The following is an 18,253-nucleotide window of genomic DNA, read 5'->3' as shown; positions in this document are numbered from 1 at the left end:
GGAAATGCACTCAGGTTGTGAGTACGCTGTCATCCCTGTTAAATACTGGTACAACAAATGTAAGCTTTTACCCCAAAGAGGTCAGTGAAACAAGCCCTTGTAAAGATTCTGCACTTGTGCTCCTACATAACTGTAATTTCAAGATTCTTATGACTCTGCCAGGTATAACACAATAGGTTGATTCTGTAGTATCTGAACTAATATTGGGCAATAATTGCCAGCCGTATCCGCAGGGCTGGAATCTTCCTCAAAAAAAGGTGTGGTGCAACCAAAGACAACTGAGCACTCAAAAATGAATACAATTTTATAATATAGGATGTATAGTGCCCATGAATCAGAATATAAACATGTTGCTGCTGGTGTGATCCAATTGCAAGATAGTCTCTGGTTGAATAAAATTGTTTATGGATTTTCAACAAAATCACTTTTTGATATGTCATTTTATGGTTCATTAAAACAATGAAGTCAAAATTAAGCATTATTTTTTAGCAGGTTCTAAGTAAAACTAACTAAATTAATTTCTAAAGGTTTTTAAACTGACAAAGACTATGGCGTCTTAAGTATCGCTGGTCACATATTTGAACTTTATCCTGACTACTTAGGTGTTACTACTAAGATGTTTCATTTCTAATTCGCTGTTCTGGACATTTTCTGTATACTGATACAATACAATTTGGACTGAGGGCTGTGCAGTACAGAGGATGAGCGCTCTGTTGCTGCTTTGTACCGTCTAATCCTCTTGAAAAAAAAAACAAGCTAAATTGAACTGCTACAGGCCTGTATTAATTTTGAGTTTGGAGGAACTTGTCAACAAGCAGCTATTATCTAAAGCATTTTGTCCTGTGTTTAGTTTATGGATGTGATGATGCCATTTTAAAGTTCTAAATGACATGGCTGCCTCTCTAATAAATGCAAATTTGGACCTCCATCTCAATTTCTGAAAACATACTGGATGTTTTTGTGACATAACTGAGTAGCTCATGACTTCATACAGTATAATCAGGACAAATCTGTATTTTTCACTTAAATGTGATGGAATAATGGCCCTTTATTCCAACCAAACATAATTATTTTGATCAGAGTGCTTTGAATTTTTTTTATTACAAATTACAGCTGTTAACAGAACAATGATCTCACATACAGCTTGTAAGGAACATTGCAAAATTTGGAACTTGTGTTTAAAAAACAAAATGTCAGTCTTAATGTTAGATGTGCCCTTTATGACATAAAACAACAACACATTTTCAGTTTGAGAGTGCCAATGTACAAGCTTATGCTACACTAATAATAGAGATGACAAAAAATAATTTTCAGTCAGGTTGCATTAATGGGAACCGAGCTACTGTGTGAACACTAAGTTGCCGTCTGTAAATTTGCAGCCAATGGCACAAGTTCACAACTTTCTGCACAGTGCAAAGTTCCGCAGGTAACATGGTTAAGGCTTTCTTATCGTGAACAAATCCTTAAAGCATCAATGTGTGTCCATCTCTCAACACTTCATGTCATTTCCAAACAGTATTTAAACACATTAGCGAGTCAGTGTTGCACTGGTTGACATGTTCCTTCATCACCATGAACTCGCACAGTTGTTTATTCAGACCCACTGTCCTGCTGCCACAAATACAGAGAACCAAAGGTGGATTATTCTGTCGTTGAGTCTAGTCCCCAACAAATGCATCAAGTCATTGTTAAAACTACAGCAACCAGCTGTCAAAGGAAATTTACTCAAACCTTTTCATAAATTAAACTATATATTTGTGAGTTGTTGTTTTTTTTGGCATTTTCTTCAGTGGGTACGAATGGGCAGACAGACAGCAGAGAAGTGAGGAAATATTGGCAGACTTGCACCCTATTTTTGACTTTTCATGGTCACAGATATATACTTTAATAGTCACTCTGCATGCCATACCAAAAAACAGCACAGAGTGGTTGTTTTTGAGACCGCAACAATAACTATACTATTTCCATTAGGTTTACATTGATTACAATCAGGGCTATGGAAACACTGCAGATGGAACACTGTATCTGCGCCTCCGATATTCACCGTAACACCTCACTCAAATGTCTAAGCTTTTAAAATCAACAATTCATTGGGTAACTCACGTTTTAAATCAGGAACAGTCCCACTCTACATCATTCAAACACAAAGCCAGATGTGAATTTGTGGAGTGGTTGAGAATAAGCTCACATTGTGCCTGGAAAAAACAGCTTCTGGTTGTCATTTGAACTGACATGGCATTTAGACATTGTGTATTATCCTAATCTGTATGAATGTTGTGAAAAGTTTTCCCTGTTGGACCTAGGCAGCATTAATGACAACTGCTATGAATTTCAAATTTGAGGGGGAAAAAACAATAAGCAGGGCACAGGTCCTGGGTCATCACATCTCATCTTTTTCGGTTGTCATGGACACTTTTTCCCTCTGGACTCAGTAGATACACACATTTTATGTCTTCTTGGTTGTCCTGACAGTTTTTGCTAAACTACTGTTCATTGAACTACTGGTTGCTTTTGACTGTCCTTCGGCAGTGGTCTTCTTCATGTTAGGGTTCCTTGATCCTTTCTTGGCTGTTGCAGTTTGAGCAGCAGCTTTTTTCTTGCTAGACAGGGTCTGCTCTCGAATCAGGTCTTCTCGTCCAATCTCCACCATATGGTCCTCCCACGATTTCATCTCATTCTTATAGCGAATTTTGTCATCTTCAGCCAGCTGTGTGTAGACCTGACATGTGGGACATACAACATCTGCATGACAGCCTCAAAATTACAAGAATGAATGATCTGTAAAAATAAATGTGTGGCCAACCTGTTTCTGGTTGCTGAACATATTCCTCCAGTCTTCCAACAGTGACTTCATCTTTGCCTGAATGAACAACAGCAGAAGTATTATAAGTGACTGTTGTGCTAAGCCAGGGAAATTATCCTTTCAACACAAGCACATAATCCAAGGAACATATCATGTCACCCATCAACTGGACCATGACCCAGTACAAGGACGATATGAAACACCACTTCCACTGATGGTGGGATACACTTTGACAGCAGACTGGCAAGGATGTGAAACAATGAGGCTGTGAACAGGACGGGAAAGAACAGACTCCACTGCCTGAGGAAGCTCAGGGTTTTTTTTGTGAGCAGGAACATGTTGCAGATCTTCCACCAGTTTGCTGTGGTCGGTGTAATATCATCTGCTGCAGTCTGCTGGAGCAGCAGCATCAGAGCCTGTGACACCAACAAACAGCAGCTGCAGTGGGGGCAGGGGTTTGGGATATGGCTGTTCTGTCACCTGTATTGCAATACGAGATTGTGGACGTTTGTATAGCGGTTTCAGTCTCCCTTTCAAATTGTTGCAGTCCTAATCAATACCCCAAAAATATTTATGAGGCTACACACTCTAAATGGTTATTGGACTGTAATTACATAGCGCTTTTCTAGTCTTATCGAGCTCTCAAAGCGCTTTTACAGTACAAGTCACCCATTCACATAGACATTAACACAGCACTGATATTTACCACACCTTTTCTATCACATTCATACACTGCTGGAAGAGCCGTCAGACACAAGTGTCTTGTCCAAGGACACTTCAGAATGTGCATTGGGGGAGCGGGATTGATTAAGTATAAATCCCAACTACAGTTGTCAACACCATGACATCACAGAGCCATACTATCACAGATACTATGAGGTAATTGTTCCATATACATTTAGTTGCACAAAAAAGAAGAAGGTCGCTATTTGGTTTGTCTCAAGTATGCCCACACACACCGAGAGGTGTATAGTCCTACAAATGGTTTCACAGTATTCTGTTGATCTCCAATGCAGCAAAAGACAGACTGCAAGCTAGATAAAATGGATGTTAACAATACATGCTAAAAAACCAAAAGATATTCACATTATGGAGTTGTAAAAAATCTCCAAATAATATGGATCCCTTATATTTAATATTTGTGGTTACTTACCGGTGAAGAACTTCCTTTGGCCTCCTCAAAGTGCTCTGACATGAAGATGTTGAATGGAGCGCGAGGACGTTTAGGCTTCCCCAGGTTGTTTAACTCCTGGATTACAAACAAAGAGAGGAGCCAAAGTTATTGTTCAAATAAAATACGGAGACTCTTTGACAATAGAACACCTTAGCCTTTATCTGATGCCCATCTACTACTATTTATCTTACTCTCTTCTTGCGGATGGCCTTCCTCTTGGCCATCCTCTGCCTCTTCTCCAGTGATTGTTGCTGGACCTGTGCTGGAGTCAGCTGGGCCTGGTAGCGCTGGATGTCATCCCTAAACTGCTCCCTGGCCCGCAGAGAAGCCTCCTCAAACGGCTAGAGGAGATGAAAATTTTGGTCACAAGACTGTCAAAACAATGAGGGGCAGTGACTTTTGTGGACTTTGTGTTTTACATTTCTAACACAGTGATTATTTGCCACATGCTACCATTATATTAGCCGACAATGTATGCACCTAGGGCAATATTCAATACTAGGATAGACTAAAGAGCATACTGGACAGTAGGGTTGCAACGGTATGAGATTTTCACGGGACGATAATCGTCTCAGCAAATATCACAGTTTTTACGGAGTGAGTTTACCGAGCAGACAGACAAAACAGCTATAGAGCTGGGATGTGGAAATATTTTGATAGCGCATTTAATGGTCGACGTTTAGACATTCACACATTTGTTCGTTAGCTATTGAAGTTCCTCCTTTAGCGGCCATTTTGCGTCCACATTTCTTACAAGTTTGATTTCCATCCTCCAGGACAACACCATGTTCATTTTTGGGATATACAAAGTATGCAGAGTTGCCAAGCAGATGCGCATGCCGGGGATTCTCCGTTTGGTATTTACATTTTTTTCAAAACCGGTAATTAGCAAATGTTTACGGTATGATAACCGTCAAATTTCATACCGTGGTATACCGTGAAACCGGACATTGCTGCTAACCTACTGGACAGATTATACTATCCAACAAGTAAGGGATAGAAGTACCTGTTTCTCTTCTGGGCTCAGCATTCTCCACTGCTGGGCTATCTTCCTGATGATATCCACCGACTTTATTTCTTAAGGCAAAAATTACAAGAGGATAATTAACAACGGAGGTCTAAGGACAGGACCATCTCAGATTAAATCTCCGGGCATTTGCTGTGAAATTCTAAGTGATTTTTCATCATGCATCCTTCACACTGCTTTTTGTTAAGCACTACAAGCTGTTATGTCATATCAGTGCAGAAGATTTAGGAAATCAATAAATCAATTTGCCCTTCAGATTTACCTGGGTTGTGTCTGTTAATGACTGGCTGCTGTTGCTGGACGTATCTCATGTATCCATTCAGAGGCCTTTTCGGCGGGCCACTAGCCTGAGACGTCAGACATTTCACTGTTCCGACGTATGCCGCAGGGAGGACACTGGTAAACCTAGAGCATACATACCGTACATATAAACATGATATTATCCATTCTCACTTCACAAGCAATTCATGTGGCAAATAATGTTGCCAACTCAAGAGCAACATAACACATTATTTCAAGTTTCTTTAATGTATTCTTTATATATTCCCCACATCAAAAGCAGCACTTCTCCATTACAAAAATACAGAAAACAATACGCCGCGAGAAACTAACTGCTGAACAAGGTAAACTGAATTTTCAGTCCATTTAAGGCCCTGATCACACGTGATACTACAATGTAACAAGTCTATTTGAATATGGGTTAAAGGGTTGTCTTTTCTATCAACACACCTATACTCCATATTCCTTGTTAGACAGTGGCACAAAGTCACCCAAGAACGTTCAAAGAACTCTAACAAAAATATGTGTTACTTATAGAATCGCCGACGCAACTGACTGGGTATTCAATTACACTTGGCTCATGCAGTAATTCACTTTTTATTTCCTTCAATTGCCTTTACTTAAATACAAAAAAACAAAAAACAACGTATCAACTCTCAGTATGCTGAATGCCAAGAGAGCAGGATAAAGCTAGTTAGCTAACAGCCACAACTTAAGCTAGCTGATACACAGAGCAACTTTGGGTTAGCTACCTTGCCAGAGTGTTTGTGCAGGACAAGACGCTGAAGGACTTCGCCAGCAGGCTGACGCTTGCTGTTAATAATCTGAACGGAGCCATGTCGATGTACATTTACGTCAACGGCCGCTGAATAGAAAATGAGAGCCAGGCGTACTGTAACACAAAACGCGCGTGCTAGTATATCTATTCACTGGATGTCACAAATGAAGCAGCGCCTTCCCCCCTCCTCCTTGTTGACATGCAGGAACTGCAAAGGGCGCCTTCGTGCTCTACCGGTGCATTGTGGGTAAAGGTCGACGCTAGAGCAGATTGAAAGCCTTGCCTCTGATTGGCTAGTACTTGCTGCTTTCTTCTTCTTCTTCTTTTATTCGGCAGACTAGACGCATCTACGGCGTGTTGCTGCCCTCCATTGTTTGTTGTCCACGTCTCTGTCAATTGTCTATATGTTCTTACATAATCCAGTACTATCTAGATATTCCAACATTTTCTTCATTTTGGGCCAGCTTTCCAAATTGAGCAGAGGTAGAGATTAAAAATAGCTTCTCCAGTTGTTCACAGGTCCTTGAACAGTTTCCACCTTTTTGCACTGGGCTAGTACATGCTTCACTGTTTCCTTGTCTCCACACTCACTCTTTCCATCAGGGCTTTTTCCAGTCAGAGCCAGTCCACTCCTTAGCCCCCAGTGTCCAAACTTCAATCTGGATAGCACCACTGCATCTCTCCTTTTGCAACTAAAAGTGCATTTTTCTTGTTCTACTGTTCTCTATACTGAAAAATATGCCCCTCCTTCCTTTCATTCTCCCATGAATTTTGCCACGTATTTTACTGACGTATTTATTATTTCTGCGTAATCTGGTAACCCATACTGTAAATTAATTTACACCCTTTCCTGCTGCACCACCTTCTTTGCCACCTCATTCCCCTCCACACCAATGTGTGCCAGAAGCAGGAGAAACCCCACCTCAAACCCCTGCCTTATGAAGTCTGTACAACACCTGTACAATTTCTGCAAGTAAGTCAGGCCTGGACTTGGATTCGGTTTCTTTAATTGTATTTAATGTTGCTGCTGACTCACTGCATATGATTGAATGCCCATTTATTAACCTCAACCCACCTTAATGCCCACAGAACTGCCATCATCTTACTTGTGGTTTTTCGTTGGTTAGATTGGTTAAATTTAGGCAATAGGCGTGATGACTGTTTAAGGTTTCAGTCTCTGCGTGAGTTGTTTCAGTCTCATTTAATAATTTTCCCAAAGAACATGACAATTCTTACACATTATCAAAATCTTTCTTACACATTATCTGAAACCTGCAAGCTACAGGGGCCTGCATATAAACATACTGTTTAATTCACAGTACACTGGCTATTTGTGCTAAACTTAACACACCATATTGGTACATTGAAAGTTGTGGGTTAAGTTTTTGTTCACTTTTCTTAAACACGTTGGGATTTAAAACAATGACAACAGAAGCAGAGAAATTAAAGCATTATAGCCTATCCATTATCCAGTTTGCCTCAGCCTGTAAACTTAAAACCCCGTATTCTCCCCTGAAAAGCTTCTGTAATTTACTGCATTGGTGTTTGCTTGTCATAGGTAGGAATACAACTAATCCTCTATAGAGGGGTTATAGGGCAGACTTTAATCTACTGTAAAGGCACTATCTGCACAATTGATGATTATAGGCAGTAATTACAAATAAATTAGACTAACATTAATACCAAACAATATGATGGCTAAATTAGACCATGTCAATAGAGCAAAATCACTAAAGGATACAAAGGGCCCCCCACACATCAACATCGAGCAGTGAGAAAAACTGAACTAGACCAGTCATTATAAAAAAACGTACCATTCTTTAATTTCAGTACAAAAGGTGCCACACCGGCCTCAGATAAAAGTTAGAGACTGTTTACACAGGAACAGGAAACAAGATTTTTTTAGGACAATTGGCATACAGACAGGTCAAGCAGAGGAATATATTCAACCCTTAAGTATACGATTGACTGAGTTAAAAATCTGATCTTTGTACCTGTGTAAATTCGACCAAAAAAACAAAATAATAATACAATTATATAGTTTCGGTGGATTTTAATACTATATGACAATAACAATAATAATAATTACATATGAAGAACACAGTAACAACGTAACTGCTCCCATTTCCACTGGAACTGCAACAGAACATTCTTTCAGTCAGCTTAATCTGCAAGATAAGACTTTAACAAGAACCTCCATCAGCCACTATATGAACATGATGCAAAGTTGTAATTTTAAAGGGGACATTACAATATTTTCAGTATTCTTCTACAGACATATGTTACAATCAGGGCCTTAAATATTTGGTATTCACCCTTCAGTATTTCCATGGGTCAATGTGGTACTTGCTGGCTGTTGATGGATGCAGCAGAGACCGAAGCTGGGATTTTCCAGTTATGGAGCAGGTTGTATGGTAAGTACTTACTCCTGCTGCTGTTAATCAGCTCCTGTTATTCTACTGAACATGACAGCAACACACACGGTGGGATTTGTGCCGTATAATTCACTAGTTTTACTTAAAAATGAAGAATGCTGTAAAGCTGTTTGTAATAAAATTGTGTTTCATAAATAAAACGTCCTTGATACAAAAAAAACAACAAAAAACATGACAAACTTTAAATGTCAAAATATCCACTAAATCATCACAGGAAATCTTTCTGAACCTGCTCAAAGTAAAGCCCTCTGTTTCCTTCAACAACAAATAATGTATACAGTATGACATGGTCTCAGATTAATAACAATGACATTACCATTTGATGGAAGTTACCGAGGATTACTTCATGATTCCATTCTATAATTAACAGTGTGTTGTGACTTTATAAAAGGAAGGACAAAAAAAAATAAATTCAGCATGTCTTTTTTTCCCTTCTTCTCTGGGATGATATTTTCTTTACATGGCATACTTTTGTGTCCATTCTTTTGCTAGTTTGTTGTATCTAAGGAGAGAAAATAACAGTCACCTGAGGAGACCACAAACAATATCAGCAGACAATGACGTATCACCTGAGCCTGTGTGTACACTCACCTTTCTTTGTCATTCTTGTAAATTTGCGCTATGTCTGGAACTAAGGGATCGTCTGGATTTGGATCACAAAGCAATGAACATATGGACAATAAAACTGCAATGAGGAGAAATGAGAACATGAAGAATTTTTAGGCAAGACAAGTTGAGCACTGTATTTGTAAAGCACGTTTCAACACATACATAAAATATATAAGGCAGTAAGAATATTTACAATACATAGAGCCACAGAGACAGCCACAATAGACCTATATTACCTTTAGACACTGTAAGTGCAGGAGACCACTGTGACCGTAGAATATCCAAACAAATACTGCCATTGCTGTTTATATTTGGGTGATAAATCTTTGTTGTAAATGCTACCTGTAAGAAAAGACAGTTTTATTCATTCATGTTTGTATGTAGTGTCAATTTTAATTTGAGAAGGTTTTTATCAATACAGAAAGAACGGTGGGAGATACAGCCTTTTAAATGGATTTTAACATTTGTATAAGTTTCTATTTTTCATGACTGTTATGGATTCCAGAGGAAAGCCATCTTTCACGTACCCTTGGCCTCCGTATCATCCATTTAAGTGCTTTAAGACAACAAATAGTTGCTGTCAATTCCAATAACATCAAATTTTACAGCCAGTACACCAAAGGCTGTTGGTATTTGTTATCCAGCTGGTAGAATTTCATCACACAGCTAACAAGTGAGTTTTAGATCCCCTTGACAGTCATGGAAGATTCTACTTGTTGGATATAATCTCTTACATAGTTTATGAAATGAGAGGTTCTTGGGACCAGCACAACCACCACAATACATGTGACAGTATGACAGAACAAAGATTAGAATAAACGCACCAGCTTTTACCTTTGGTGGCTTGAATGGGTAGTCGGTGGGGAAGTGGATTGTGAGGAAAAAAACTCCTCCTTGGTAAGGACTATCACCCTGGTGTAGAAAGAGATGAGACACGTCAGTGACCGTCATTCCCCACAGAAGCATTCAGCTGCAACCAAAAGCCTCCCTCAGAGAGAACAGGGGCCTTTATCGAAAGGTTCAGCTTACTCAAGCTCTCTCTGATGCTGATTTCAGACATGAACTCCTGAAAATGTCCGCACTTCAATGCATGTCTGAAAGCAGCATGTTACACTGATGATTACTGCTGTCATGAAGCTGGTCTCAATAGCTTAGGGTCCAAACTAAAGAAGTGAAGTTAGTCATTACAAGCCAATCAAACAGAATCTTACATTTCACGTACAAAATGTACAACTGTATATCTATTTTGTGCTTTAACTTCAGAAACACTGAGACACTGAATTACGTAACGTTAAATAACAGCAGGAGAAACGGAGGTGCTCTAAAACCTTTGACAGGTACTGTAGGTACAACAATGGTAAACAATCAAAGTCCGTATACAGTAGCTACTAAGAACAGCACAGGAGAATATGAGAAGACTGAAAGGTTTAAGTGTTTACATGGTACTTACTGGACCCATTATGGTCGCCTGCCAATGAAACACTAGAAGCAATTAGGGGGAAAAGAGAGAAACGCAGAAGAATGTAAGCTGTACATGTCACAGACACAATTGTTATCAGTCATTATTAATCCATTACAAACAATGACTGAATATAAAGTTGAACAACACATCCCCACTTCCTCCCACTGTACAAAAATGTAGCTGAAATATTCTGGATACGGGCACAGCCATCTTGCGCTAATGGCCTCATTCTGAGCCAGTGTGCAGTGATTGGCAGGTACAGCCATGGTATCAGGGTCCCACCAATCACGAGTCAATCTGAGCTGTCAACTGATGACGTCTCACCCTGTTATTATAGCTTCAAATAACTAATTCAAACCAAACTTCAGATCAGAAAGATGAACACTTGAACATACAATCATACATTAGTGTGATGAAACCTAAAATACAATCTCCCATCTGCCATACTTTTAGTTTGGTTCGTGTCCCATCTGCTTAGATGGAGGGGTCAGGTTTTAAGTAGATTCTTTTCGATTTTTTAATTTTTATATAGAAGATGTTTTGGCTTCACTTCTGAGGAACAGTCATTGCTTATGTCAACCTTGCTCAGACCTGGTATTAACATGCATCTCGGGTGATCTGAACTCTTAGTGAAAGTGAAAACGCACCCAAGATGCATTGGGGCCAACAGGGCCTTGGTCTACAGAAGCTCATGCCTCTTACTAGGTTTTTCGCCGTTCGGCTCAGGGGAAGCTAGTCTTACCACTGACACCAGCTGATCTACAGCTTCGGTCACTCCTACATCCAGTGACTTTCTGTGTCTGGATTATTTAAGGTAACCAATCAAAGTGACTGCTGGATTTTGCTCGCTTGTGCATACCTATCAGCACTGCTGTGTAGGAAGAATAGTAGACAAGTTTACCTCTGGGACTGTGATGTATTCCTAGTTGTAGTACTGCAATCACTTTTATAACAAGTTTTATATAAGTATGTTTTACAATTGAGCCTATTTGCAAAGATTTAAAATCTGGGCTGGACTCCAACTCCTCCTTACCTAACTATGCTTTTTCCTCTTGTCAAAATAGATTAAAAACAATCATCATTCATAGTCTTGTTTCTATTTCTAGGACAAAGTATACTCCTACAATTGCCTTATTTGTTGATTAAATGCAAATCAGATGAAATGGTGTCATAATTGTGTGCTATTACCATTTATCAACCATCAAACCGCCCACAGGCAGTAGAGCAGTAGGTAGCTTCCACTTTCAAATATACTCAGGAATTCCAGGCAGGAATGTTGCACCTTTATTCCTTTATTTAAAATGGTTACAGTTCCTCACACCTGTATTCTGGAACACCGGCAATGCTATGTAAAAAAGTAAGGGGGGTAGCTGATACGTGTCTCTGTGTGTGTGTGTGTGTGTGTGTGTGTGTGTGTGTGTGTGTGTGTGTGTGTGTGTGTGTGTGTGTGTGTACTTACAGTCATCCCCCACTGGTCCAGCAGAGCACTGTGCAGGAGGGTCTCTCTGCAGATCCTGCAGCTCCTGCTCAACATATCAGAAATACTGCAGGTAGTTGTTCTGATGAAAAGGTACTGCTCAAATGTAATAATCACTTTAACTTAAATGTTTTCTCTTGTTTTACCTGAAGATGACTGAAGTGTGGGTTTCTCTGAGTGAGACTGTTATTATTCGATTTGCCACAGTTGATAATGTATCCACATTTTTGTTTGTACAGATCACAAAAAACACAAAACTCAAGACTCCACAATATGTGTACCACATAACACAAAAACATATAAAAAAAATAAAGCTGCAAGAAGCCCTTTAAGGGCCCCTACCCTAGGATGAAAAAAAAGGATATAATAATGAAATGTGTACTTTTTTGTTGCCAGTAGGTGGCACTATTAGTCACCCTGAAAATTGGCATGTGGCTCTTTCCAGGCAGGGACTCCTATTTAACATGTGGTTTTGGGCAGCTAGTATACTGTATAGAGTTGGAGTTACAGCAACTTGCTGTTTCATTGCGAAGGATCAAATTTCGCCATGCTGCCAGGAAAGCTACAAGCCCACAAATAATCCTGAAAATTAAATGACGATAGTAACACAAGGGATATTCCATGTCACCACTAGGTGGCCCTGTCACTGTACCTATAGAGCGCAACAGTGAGGTTCCGGAAGATGAAAATCCCTATTATATTCTCTATTGACATGATTGATTATTAGGCATAATGTCGTAACCATCCAAGGTAGACTTACCACGAGCTACGAGTATATGCACCTGTAAAATAAAATAATAAATAATATATATATATATAAATCAGGATCCAAAATTATGATCCCTAATATTGGTACCTCAGTCGACTCTACATAAAACTATAATTCACACTTTCCTATCCAAATTCTGGACCTAAAACATGTGCTTGTTGAGTGTCGAGATGCACGGCGTTTTTGTACCGTCAATTCAATTTTAATCATCTATTGAGGCCGTCACATCACCGGCGTTACGAGCACAATGAATCGAAATACGCGAATGGCGTGGTAAAGTACCAGGGCCGTTCAGCATTTGCATTCCCGGCAGGCGGCTCCTGAATGACAGGTTTGAATCAGCCCCCAATCTGCCGTGGAGGCAACGGCAGGCGAGTTCCTCAGGGGGCTAGCGAAGCCACGCGCGGGCTAGCACGAAACTTGGAAGTTGTGGTGTGTTCAGGGACGGTGTCAGCGAACCGTTCACCCCGAGACTCGTCGCGGAGCTCGTCGACAGTCGATTCATTGCGGCGTCGGCGTCTCCGCGAGTGACCCCTTTTCGACACCGCGGGGGCCAGTAGGCGACCATTAGCTGGCTACCAAAGACGGCTAGTCGAACTTACCTTCTGTATTCTTTTCAGCGCCATGGTGACTGGCGGAGTCCGCTTCTCGGCGCAGCCCGGCTCGCTGTCTATGTCCCGTTTTAGCGTCACGGCTGGAGAAGTTACGAGCTGGAGCTTATTCCCCGAGTACCTCCACAAGCGGGGACGTGTTAGTGTTTCCAATAAAAAACCCTCTCGGTTTCCGCTCTCTTCTGTTTACGGTTGCTCCTTGGAAGTGGATCATGGGTAACGTAGTTCTGAATGGTGCCTTTGGGCGTAAAGTGGAATGCTCGAATAGGACGCATTTGATCATTTCTTATGTTGTTCTCTCTATGACACGTCCAATGTTTCTTTACTCCATGGCTTAAATTATAGGCTTAATATGTGTGTATCGCACATGTCTTATTTCTAAAAAAAAAAAAGGGCAACTGTGGCTCTGGAGGTAGAGTCTGTCGTCGGTTGGCGGTCTGATCCCAGCTCCTGCTGGCCTGCACGCCATCTCCTTGGGCAAAACACCTCACCCTACATTGCCTCTGATGGAGTATGAATGTGACATCAAACACTTCACCCTACATTGCCTCTGATGGAGTATGAATGTGACATGAAACACTTCACCCTACATTGCCTCTGATGGAGTATGAATGTGACATCAAACACTTCACCCTACATTGCCTCTGATGGAGTATGAATGTGACATCAAACACTTCACCCTACATTGCCTCTGATGGAGTATGAATGTGACATCAAACACTTCACTCTACATTGCCTCTGATGGAGTATGAATGTGACATCAAACACCTCACCCTACATTGCCTCTGATGGAGTATGAATGTGACATGAAACACCTCACCCTACATTGCCTCTGATGGAGTATGAATGTGACATCAAACACCTCACCCTACATTGCCTCTGATGGAGTATGAATGTGACATCAAACACTTCACCCTACATTGCCTCTGATGGAGTATGAATGTGACATCAAACACTTCACCCTACATTGCCTCTGATGGAGTATGAATGTGACATGAAACACTTCACCCTACATTGCCTCTGATGGAGTATGAATGTGACATCAAACACTTCACCCTACATTGCCTCTGATGGAGTACGAACGTGACATCAAACACTTCACCCTACATTGCCTCTGATGGAGTACGAACGTGACATCAAACACCTCACCCTACATTGCCTCTGATGGAGTACGAATGTGACATGAAACACCTCACCCTACATTGCCTCTGATGGAGTACGAACGTGACATCTAACACTTCACCCTACATTGCCTCTGATGGAGTACGAACGTGACATCTAACACTTCACCCTACATTGCCTCTGATGGAGTATGAATGTGACATCAAAAGCGGCGTAAACCGTGTGAATGAATGAACGCGTGTGCCAAGGTGAATGTGACTTGTCCTGTGAGGTGCTTTGAGTGGTCAACAAAACTAGAAAAAAGGAAGTTTAAACATCTTCAATTTTTGATTCCCCAAAAGGGAAACTGTTGAAGTTGTGATATAATATCCAACTTTTCATAATATATAGAACTTTTCATAATATATAGAATATCATTCTCGCAGCGCCGTCACTTTAGAAATGCATCTTTGTTTTGGTTCGTGGTTAGTAGTACAACCAAGTGGCAGCCCACGGTGATGTCATCCTTTGGTTTGTGAACTGCTACAATTGCAACCATGCACCTACTGAACCGTGGTTGCTGTCAATCATGTTGTATCGACTCCCTGATGCTTACTGTGCTTTGACATCTATTTTACTTTAATTTGGACCATAATTTACAGAATGAAGATCATGTTTTATTGAAGAAGACTTAAAACTACCGGGTGAGACCATAAACTCCAAGGTTTACTATTGTTATAAACCGACTGAGAAGTATGATCATTTTCTCCTTGACTTCTACAATTCTGCTGGTCATTCGAGATAATACGGTTTTCCTACAGGCACTTAAGGCCAATTTGAGCGATAGCATGAACTTTCCGACAGATAACGTGATTGTTTCCAGTATAATTAGGGACATGGATTCATCCGGAATTATGGGAGAGGAGGCTGTTATGTCACAGACTTTCTCACAAGGGAAAACCGGATGACTATCATGTGTATTGGATTCATTGTCACTGAAAGACTTAAGGAAAACGTAAGACCTACATTCTGCATTTCAATAAAACCTAATTTTGCTGCGCGTTTCCATGTGAACAAAATTGAATATCCTATTGTTATCCATTAAATATGATCACACTTACTGGAGGAGTAACTTCCTGCCCTTGTTTGGGATGTACACCAGCCTGATTAGATTGACCTGTTCCCCATGATTCCTGCATATATGTTCCCCTTTTGTCTATTCCAGTGAGTCTTATTGTATCTTGCTGCTCATGTTCCAGCATTTGTTGCAAGGTGTGTCTCTGCTACCTGCATGTGTTATTCTTTGATTTAGCTCCTTTCCCTGTGCGTCTGACTCCAGCGTTACAGTCATTTGGTAATAAGAGCCTTGAAAATCCAATGAATAGAGATCTCCAGTATGACACAATAAGTATACATTTTACATAGACACACTTAGTAGATTTCCTATCAGTGTTAAACTAGATGTACAATGCATCACTGTATTGTCTGGCCCTATTATTAATCAATTCTATACTATTAAACCTCTTCATTTTGTGAATGCACTGGTTACTGTAACTGCAGTCTTTCTCTGAGACTACTTTCAAAAACTGTGTATACACAGATTTACTCTAGGAATGCACTGTATGCAGTGGGTATCTAAAATCACCCCATTTGAGCAATGTGCTGATATTAAGTGTCGCTTATGTGAAGGTGAATTTGACTTGGAGACCTTATTAATAAATGCTTAGTGTCATAACATTTATATTTGTGTACACGTTACTATTTAGTAGCTTAAAAAAGGAAAAAAAAATTCCAAAGTATCTTTTGCTCTTTATGAACACTTATCCATTGTCTTTTTATGATGCTTTGTGTGTATTTGTATTTGTATCACCCACACACTGTTGTTGGTTACCTAATATATATATATATTTATTTATTTATATATATATATATATATTTATTTATATTTATATATATATAATTCTGATTTAACAATTTAATTTTCTAAAGTTAGTTCTTGCTTCTTAGTTCTTAGTGACTAGTGCTCTCTTGAATAATATCTGTCTCCATCATGACACAAGTTGGTGGGCTTGAGACCGTAGGTCAATTAAAAAAGAAAATAATATGATGACTATTGCACATGCAGGTCTTGGCTTGTATGTTAAACTAATATAATACAGATCGAAATTGTGTGCTAAGTAGAACAGTGCTACTGCTATTTGTGAATTATGTAATTAGGCCTACAGCATAAACACTAATGTTGAGCAAGAGAACAGTCTGGACAGAACCTCAGCTCCATATAAACAGAGCTGCAATCTGTTTACTGGTCCCCCTATTTTGTTTATGTATTTGTGTTTATGGGACATTTAACCAATTAGAGTGATAACACAAATTTTCCAACAGATAAGTGTAATTGTCAGGGCAATAACGGACATGGAATCATCCGGAAATATGGTAGAGGAGGCTGTTATGACAGAGAATTTTCCACAAGGAATCACTCAAATAATATCTATCATGTATAATATCTATCATGTATATCATGTGGATTTACTGTCCCTAAAAGATAGCCATGGAAAACTTAACATTGATGTGCTGCATTTCAATAAAAAAAATGTACACACATTTTGTTGCAATATTTTATGTGGGAGATAAGCAATAAAATCTAATATACCATTGTTATCCATTAAATATAATCACAATTCTTAAAAAGTATATATTTTGGAGGTATTTTTCAAGCCTTTAATGATAGGACAGTATTCATTGTGAAGGTGGGAAAAAGTGTGTGTGGGGGGGGGACAGGGTTGGAATCAAACCCACAGCCTCTGCAGGACGACTCAAGCCTCCACACATCGGGCGCCGGTGCTACTAAATAAGCTAACCGACGCCCCCATATATGATCAGATTTTTAAGATAATAGTGTGAGGAAAAGACTGGAGGGTAACGTCACAGTGCAATAGTTAGTTTAAGGAAAAGATAAACCGGAGTCAGACAGTTGAGAAGTTTTAAATCCTGTCTCCCGCACATAATTTGTAATAGAGGTTTATGCTCCCTCACGACATCCAAAAGATATTCAAATGGCACTGAGAGACCTAACAAGAGTTTACAGTTACTATAATGTAATCCTGATACTCTACAAAATATCTAGACTTACTGTTGAGTAGCTACAATTTTTGTAAGATAAAATGATCAAATATAAACTTTGATATAGTCAAAATATAGGCTATAAATGCAGAAACATCACAGGCACATTCAATATTTGTATAATATTGTCAAAATACACAGGAATTTAAGTGTAAAGTCAATAAAGGCTGTCAGATATGTTCTAAGTTGCTAAATAAATGAACTCATCATACAGTTAATATGTTTTGTGCCACCATGTACAAAATGACACACTAAGTTGTTATACTGGAAAGGTTTTGTTCATTTACAGATGGTTAAAGTTGACGTCTGTTAAACTGTGATCAGCTTCAGGATATCAATTGCTGAACTCTTCATTTCAAACAAAATCAAGTTTTCTGACCTGCACCTACCAATGTAAAACTAAGAACTGTTGTTTTTAAGCAAATCTTACGGACTGGCAATGGAGCATATAGTATGGAGATGCTCCGTTCTTTGCATGCTTTAGACCTGAAAGAAAATCCTCCATGAGGAACAAAGCTGTCACATTGAGGTAAGGCTGAAAAAAATAATCCTCACTGGATCAGCAGTATGTTTTTCTGCTGATGATGACTCGTTGCTTTCTAGGATCC

At 39.6% G+C, this 18,253-nt stretch overlaps 2 protein-coding genes and 1 long non-coding RNA gene across 4 annotated transcripts; 1 reads left to right on the top strand and 2 right to left on the bottom strand.

Annotated features, from left to right (window-relative positions):
- Nucleotides 1-1,082: 1,082 nt before the first annotated feature.
- tfam (transcription factor A, mitochondrial) lies at nt 1,083-6,295 on the bottom strand. The gene is made up of 7 exons (XM_035612537.2): nt 6,036-6,295; nt 5,267-5,409; nt 4,984-5,054; nt 4,169-4,318; nt 3,957-4,052; nt 2,804-2,860; nt 1,083-2,719 (listed from the first exon to the last, which is right to left on the bottom strand). The coding sequence occupies exons 1-7, from the start codon at nt 6,131-6,133 to the stop codon at nt 2,447-2,449; spliced, it is 888 nt and encodes a 295-aa protein (XP_035468430.1). The 5' UTR covers nt 6,134-6,295; the 3' UTR covers nt 1,083-2,446.
- A 1,564-nt stretch (nt 6,296-7,859) lies between these two features.
- ube2d1b (ubiquitin-conjugating enzyme E2D 1b) lies at nt 7,860-13,941 on the bottom strand. 2 transcript variants are annotated; one of them, XM_035612758.2, is made up of 7 exons: nt 13,416-13,941; nt 12,027-12,111; nt 10,556-10,587; nt 9,940-10,017; nt 9,342-9,447; nt 9,088-9,181; nt 7,860-8,998 (listed from the first exon to the last, which is right to left on the bottom strand). In XM_035612758.2, the coding sequence occupies exons 3-7, from the start codon at nt 10,562-10,564 to the stop codon at nt 8,953-8,955; spliced, it is 333 nt and encodes a 110-aa protein (XP_035468651.1). In that variant the 5' UTR covers nt 10,565-10,587; nt 12,027-12,111; nt 13,416-13,941; the 3' UTR covers nt 7,860-8,952. The 2 variants fall into 2 exon arrangements, with proteins under 2 accessions (XP_035468651.1, XP_035468650.1); XM_035612757.2 differs by having other exon boundaries at nt 12,027-12,090.
- Nucleotides 13,942-14,606: 665 nt separating this feature from the next.
- Nucleotides 14,607-16,266, top strand: LOC118287496. The gene is made up of 2 exons (XR_004785671.2): nt 14,607-15,056; nt 15,188-16,266. It is a non-coding gene; the product is annotated as an uncharacterized LOC118287496 (long non-coding RNA).
- Nucleotides 16,267-18,253: the final 1,987 nt, after the last annotated feature.

This window comes from Scophthalmus maximus, chromosome 16, assembly GCF_022379125.1.
Source record: "Scophthalmus maximus strain ysfricsl-2021 chromosome 16, ASM2237912v1, whole genome shotgun sequence".
Taxonomy (NCBI): domain Eukaryota; kingdom Metazoa; phylum Chordata; class Actinopteri; order Pleuronectiformes; family Scophthalmidae; genus Scophthalmus; species Scophthalmus maximus.
This window is presented reverse-complemented; position numbering and strand designations above follow the sequence as displayed.